Raw genomic sequence first — 6,818 nt, 5'->3', positions numbered from 1 at the left:
TGAACACTTGGAGCTGAAAGCAGGACTCAAAGACACCCGATAGGATACTTGATTGCAATTCAGGAGACAGGCAAAGCCCTGACCACTCCAAGCCCCGCTTTGGGCCCCGTGGGCCAAACCACATACTGCAGGCCTGAAGGTGAGAGTGACAAGATACAAGAGATGAGACAGCACAAGCTCGCCAAGTGTGTTCTCTGCAGGAAGCCTGCTGAAAACAGGGAGTCTGGGGGATCTGCACTTCGAGCAGCTGAGATGTTCCTTCTTCTGTCAGCCATCCAGGTCCTATTCACTCAGCACGTGAACAAATGATGCCGGGAAGACGCCTTTCCTGTGGGGCTGCCCTTCAATCCAGCCGTTCTGTGAAGAGAAAAGCCAGCAAAGGCTTAGTCAGCTATGGCTCTTCCATGGGGTTGGGTAGCCAGTGGAAAGGAACTGACTACAGTAATGACTGCAAGCCATTCCTAAACCAGCCCGGGCAGTGCCCAGCCACTCCAATCTCCACACTAGCCAACTCCCCTGAGAACAAGGCCAGGTTCTGGGCAGGTTACGAGGTTCTCAGCAAGCTTGCATTAGTTACTCTAGTCTTTCCTGAATCACTGAAGGCAGAATGGTATTGTGAGTGGATCTCGAATCCGGGCCCCTGGATCCCCAGGCAGTGCTCAGTCCACAGCCACTACCCAGCAGCTCACCTGAGCCACTGTAGAAGGGAACCAATGAAGCTCTAGCTCACAAAGGGCTCTGCCTCCGAAGCTCCTGATTGGGGGGAATGTCCAGCACCATGGACTGGCTGGGGAGCTCTGTTTAGACCAGAAAGGGACAGGAAGTTGTCTGAGCAACTAGAGGAATCCCTGGCTGGCTGCTGCTACTACTACTATGTACCCTGCCTGCTTGCATGACTCCTGGTTCCTGCCTTCCTCCCTGTTGCTGTCATCCTTATCCCAGACCCTCGTCTGTTCCCAGTTCCTGCCTCACTCCGCATCCCTGCTCCTATGCCCGACCCCGATGCTGACTCCAGCTTCGACCCGTGGCATGGCGCCTGACTCTAGCCACGAGGCCTGACCACCCAGGCCCCAATCATTACAGGAACCAGGGCACTGCCATCCAGGGTTCCAGCTAGGGTTTCCAACTGTCTAAGAACACAAACCCAAACACCCTTGCCCCGCCCCTTCCCCGAGGCCCCGCCCCGCTCACTCCATTCCCCCCTCCCTCCGTCGCTTGCTCTCCCCCACCCTCACTCACTTTCAGTGGGCTGGGAGGGGGTGTGGGCTCTGGGCTTGGGCCAAGGGTTTTGGAGTATGGGAGGGGGCTCTGGGCTGAGCCTGGGGCAGAGGGTTGGGGTGCAGGAGGGGGTGCGGGGTGCAAGCTCTGGGAGGGAGTTTGGGTACTGGAGGGGGCTCGGGATTGGGGGTTGGGGTGCGGGCTGGGGCAGGGAATTGGGGTGCAGGACAGGGTGCGGGTGCAGACTCTAGGAGGGAGTTTGGGTGCAGGAGGGGTCTCAGGGCTGGGGCAGGGGATTGGGGTGTGAGAGGGGGTAAGGGGTGTGAGTTCCAGCTGGGGGGTGCTTACCTCGGGCGGCTCCTGGTTGGCAGTGCAGCCAGGCTAAGGCAGGCTCCCTGCCTGCCCTGGCCCCACACCACTCCCGGAAGCAGGCAGCATGTCCCTGTGGCCCCTGCCGGGGCAGGGGTCAGTGTGCGCTGCATGTGCCCCGAGCCCTGACTCCGCAGCTCCCATTGGCCAGGAACTGCGGCCAATGGGAGCTGTGGGGATGGAGCCTGCCTTAGCAGGAGCCACCCAAGGTAAGTGGGGCCAGGGGGCGCCTCACGCTTCCCCCTCCGCACACCGCTCCCGGAAGCGCCCGGCACGCCCCCGGGGGGACAGGGGGCTCCGTGCGCTGCCCCTGCAGCTCCCATTGGCCGCAGTTCCTGGTGGGTGCTGGGGAGGGGGGTGCGGTGCTCGGGCGGGGGGAGTCGCGTCCCGGGGGGGCATGGGTGCTGGGCGGGGGTTCGTGGGGCTGGACCAGGCTCCCTACCCAGATCCTGGGAAGTGGCGATCCCAGCTCCCTAGCTCCACATGCTGCCTCTGCTCCGCCCCAAGCCCTGGTTCTGCAGCTCCCATGTGGAGCTAGGATCTGAGGGAGAGGAGCCCCCCCGGTAAGCACTGGCCCCAATCCCAAGCCCTGAGCCCACACCCAAACTCCTTCTGCTGGGGGGCAGAGGGGCCCTGAGACTGCCCCAGCGGCAGCCAGTGGTATCTGAAGTATCAGGGGGTAGCCGTGTTAGTCTGTATCTACAAAAACAACAAGAAGTCTGGTGGCACCTTAAAGACTAACAGATTTATTTGGGCACAAGCTTTCGTGAGTAAAAACCTCACTTCTTCGGATGCATAGAGTGAAAGTTACAGATGCAGGCATTATATACTGACACCGGACTTTACACTTCAGTGGTATCTGACACTTCAGTGGTATCTGAAGTTAGGAATAGTGTCTATGCATCTATTACAAATGTGTTTACACCTGGGGAATGCAATCAGTCTAGATGGCTGGCTGGGAAGGGCCATTAGGGAGAACAATAGGTCTTAGAAGGTGCTAATCTTCCACCGGGGATCCTTCCTGGGAAGCCTTCTTGAGGACGCTGCAAACAGCCTCTGAGTCATGGCTGCGGTGGCCCTACAGGGACATGTCACCAAGTCACCTGGTACTGGACTCCATGATAATACTAGTGTTTTTCCACTGAGCACGCGTGGGAATCAAACTGGGAGACAAAGGATTCCCGCCATATGCAAAAACTATTTAAGGTAGGGGAGTGACATCACCGTGGTTCATTCTTCACTGACTCCCTGCCCAAGAAAGAGGACTGAACTAGGGGAGAAGGGCTTAATCCAGGCTAGAGGGTTGTCTAGCCTGTGAAAGGAATAACTGGAGTTTTAAGCTGCAAGCAAGGGCAGGTTGCCTTCAAGAATCTCTGCAATCTGCCTAAAACAACATTTAGGGTGAGAATTTGCTGCCCATATCCAATTTCTTTAGAATATTAAGTTTAGATTGTGTTTTTGTTTTATTTGCTAGGTAATCTGCTTTGATCTGTTTGCTACCCCTTATAATCACTTAAAATCTATCTTTTGTAGTTAATAAACTTGTTTTGTCTAAAGCCAGTGTGTGGAAATCATAACTGTGGGGCAGAAAACTGTGTATATTCCTCTCCACATAGAGGGCGAATTTCATGAGCTTATGTTGCACAGATCTCTGTGCAGCGCAAGACGGCATAATTTTGGGTTTACCCTCTAGAGGGGAGGTGCACTTGAGTACTGGGCAGTACCTTAGGTGAGCCTTCCCATGCAGAGCTGATCTCAGCATCTGTGTGAATCTGCAGCTGGGTGTGTCCCTGCCTGTATGTGTGCTGGTAAAGTGCAGGCTGAAGCCCGAGGGAGGGCTTGGCAGGCTGCAGAGCAGTACAGTGTTAAGGGAACCCAGACTGGTGGGTCAGGCGGGCTCAGTGGTAGCCCAGTCCCAGGTGGCACCCCGGAGATGGGGGAGAGGGGACCCATCACAATTATTATTTTTTAATAAAATGGTGACATCTGTATTGTTTGTCTTGGAAGAGCCAGCCATAAGTTAGATTTCTAGATGTCCAGTAGAGATGGGACAGGTACAACTGTTCCCAATATTCTAACATTTGCATTTCAAGTTTGTAGCTGGTTAGCGCAACAGCAGAACCTGAAGTGCTGAAGGAGAGTAGGTGTGACAGGAGCAAGCGGATTAACAGGTATCAGTGCAAGAGGCAGAGGGAAGAGAGAGCCAATGAGGGTTTGGGCGAGCACCTCAGAGTGGAGAGTGCAGAGGGCTGGGTGCAGAGCTCTGGAGATCAGCAAGACAGGAGTGGGATTGCTCAGCTCTAACCAGGAGACCATGAAAAAAACAGGACAGCGCTCCAGGGGAGGCAAGGGAGGAAGGCAGCTTGGCTAAGATTCTGGGAGCTGTGGCTAGAGAGGGGCTTGGTGTGCAGGTCAAGGGGACATCAGCATGTGTAACCCACACACCTCCTGGGTGTGGTGTTCTGTCCCATCTAGTGGCACCGAGACCACTTAGAGAGAGAGTTAAAATGAGTCTGCTCTACAGCCTTAGTTAAAGAGTCAGTTGGCTTTTAGCTCATGCAGTAGCGGCTCATACACTAAGCTCCAGAGACCCCAGGTTCGATCCCGCCCACCAATGACCAGTGTCTATCGGCGTTACAAGTAGGGGCTCGTCCGGGATCTCAACTGGGAAGACTCTGAAGCTTGGGATGCGCTTCCTCAGCTAGGGGAAGTATGTAACCCACACACCTGGGTGTGGTGTTCTGTCCTGTCTAATGGCACCAAGACCACTGAGAGAGAGGGAGAAAATGAGCTGCTCTACAGCTTCAGCTAAGAGCCAGTGGCTTTTAGCTCATGCAGTAGAGGCTCATGCACTAAGCTCCAGAGGTCTCCGGTTTGATCCTGCCCACCGGCAACCGGGGCTCTGTCGGCACTACACATGTACACTGGAACCTGCAGTGCCATACTACAGCGTAGGCCGATACTTACCCACCAATTGCAGTCCTCCTCTTCGGCCACAATGATGATCTCCCCCGCACGGAAGGTCAGCTCATCCGCACGGTCAGCCTGACAGTCATACAGGGCTCGGACCCGGAAGAAGCGCGGTTTACTCTGCAAATCAGGAGGGGAGAACACCATCAAGCCTGGATCCCTTTGTCTAATGCGTCCTGCACCATGCTCTTTGGTAGACACAAACACATGCAGCCTGAGCACAGGGGCATTTTGGTCCCCAAGCCCCTGTGCACTCAGGGCAGGAGAGAATCCCCTCCAGGCTCATGGGTGGGGGGCACCAACCAACATGGGAGCAGGTGAGTGAGGGACATGCCATGGGGCCACAGGGGATCAGGCTGGGAGAGTGCTGGGGGGAGAGGGGAGGCGAGTGCTGGGTGGCTGTGGGTGCTTTGGGAGCTCTGGAGGGGGTGGCGAAGGGCTGCAGGGGTCCAGATGTGGGAGACTGTGTAGTGTGGCTCTGGCAGCTTCCTAACTGCAGTGTTCTTCCATATAATTGCCAACTTTCTAATTTCTGAAAACCGGACCCCTTGCCCCGCCTCTTTCCCCCCAAGGCCCCGGCCCTGCCCTGCTTCTTCCCCAAGGCCTTGCCTCTTCTCTCGAGGCCCTGCCCCTGCTCCACCTCTTCCCTTGAAGCCCCAGCCCTTGCTGGCTCCTCTCCCCCACCTTCACTCGCTGCTCTACCCTCCCCCCGCTTCCTCATTGCTTGATCCTCACCACCTCTCTCCCCCTGCCCCCACAGCTGGGCTCCCTCTGCTTCTCCCTGGCTGGGACAGGAGCTGCAGCCTCATGTGGACCCTGATGCCTGCCTGCCCATGAGATGCAGTAGGAGGCGGCCCCGGCTGAGCAGGGGCTGGTGTGGGTTGATGGCCCGGCGCCTCTCTCCCTCCTGCGGTAACCGGACTTTTGGTGTCTGGTCAGTAAATCTGACTGGACACTGCTAGGTCCCCTTTTCGACCGGACTTTACAGTTGAAAACCGGACACCTGGAAACCCTATCATCTTTCTGGAGACAGCAAGTCCTGTGTCCTTGTTTATTTGCTGCCCTGTGGGCCTTTGGGGGAGAGGGGGGCTTGTGTGGAGCTCTCCTGGGGGCAGGGAGCCTGGGGGAAGGGTTGGTGCTAGGAAGGGAGAGGTGGGAGAGTGAGACAGAGGCTCTGGCCTCCACAGGGCCCCAGGGACAGGGCACCCCCAGGAGGCTGAGGGCCTGATCTGCAGCATGCAGTCTTCATCTTGCACTGTGTGTACCTTCCCCCCATGCACACGCCTGCGTCTGCCCGGGCAGAGGAGCTGACACGTCCCCGGGGACGCACGCTCACCCACTCTGCATGTGCTTTCAGGGGAAGGGAGCAGGCAAGATATACAGGGACCCCAGTCCCTCCCTTCAGAAATCAGGCCCTGTGGAACAGCTGGCCGCAGGGCAGCCTGCTCCGGCTGTGTGGGGATGAGAGGGATGCGCACCTAGGGACTTGGGCTAGCCTCTGCTCCCCATGGTGTTTTGTGAATGCCCCCGCAGGGGGAGGACTCCATGCCTGCAATCAGCTCCTGACATTTCCACGTGGCTCTGCTGCCCTCCGAGCCCTGTCCATGGCTGGGGTGCCAGCAGGGCAGCGCTGGAGTTAGAAGGGGGGCACGTTTGCCAACATTACAACCAAATACAGAGAGAAAAGGGGGATCTGAGCGCGACATCCCAGACCAGAGCACCTACCAGGCCGTCCCTCCTTGGGATCGCGGGCGGCACGTCCTGTGCTGGGCCAGGGCCTCCACCTGGGTCTTGTGAGGGCCATGGCAGCCCACGGCTTCTTCCTTTGCTGGGGCTGGCCTCACAGAACGTCTCCACTGTCTCCAGGGCAGCTAGGACACCAGCAGAACAGTCACCAACTCCCTCTCTTCACAGGCAATCAGCACCACCCGCAGGGCAGCACAGGGCGCTCAGCACCACACTGTGCCAGCCGAGCTCCCTCACTACCCTGGGCAGCTGGCTGGGCAAAGGAGGGAGACAGGAGAACAGCTGGGCTGGGGCAAGATGGCAGAGGGCAGTGGGGCTGGGGTTAGACGGCAGAGAGCTGGGCAAGGGGAGGGATGGCAGAGGGGCTGGGGGAGAGGTATAGTGGCGGTGGGGTGGGGCAGTGGAGGGTGGCAGTGCTGGGCGAGGGGAGGGATGGCAGAGGGGCTGGGAGAGAGGTATAGTGGCGGTGGGGTGGGGCAGTGGAGGTGGCAGTGCTGGGCGAGGGGAGGGATGGT

The 6,818-nt window shown here is 57.8% G+C and overlaps 1 protein-coding gene across 1 annotated transcript in view; it reads right to left on the bottom strand.

Moving 5' to 3' along the window:
• LOC112113961 (arf-GAP with SH3 domain, ANK repeat and PH domain-containing protein 2-like) overlaps window positions 1–6,818 on the bottom strand; it is a 106,334-nt gene continuing 99,516 nt past the window's right edge. The window contains exons 24-26 of the mRNA XM_026656842.1: window positions 6,283–6,428; window positions 4,555–4,677; window positions 1–357 (exon numbers count right to left, since the gene is read on the bottom strand). Coding sequence (XP_026512627.1) covers window positions 283–357; window positions 4,555–4,677; window positions 6,283–6,428 — 344 coding nt within the window. The 3' untranslated portion in view covers window positions 1–282. The remainder of the gene's footprint in view (window positions 358–4,554; window positions 4,678–6,282; window positions 6,429–6,818) is intronic.

Source organism: Terrapene carolina, unplaced genomic scaffold (genome assembly GCF_002925995.2).
Source record: "Terrapene carolina triunguis isolate 2854851 unplaced genomic scaffold, T_m_triunguis-2.0 Scaffold233, whole genome shotgun sequence".
NCBI lineage: Eukaryota > Metazoa > Chordata > Testudines > Emydidae > Terrapene > Terrapene triunguis.
This window is presented reverse-complemented; position numbering and strand designations above follow the sequence as displayed.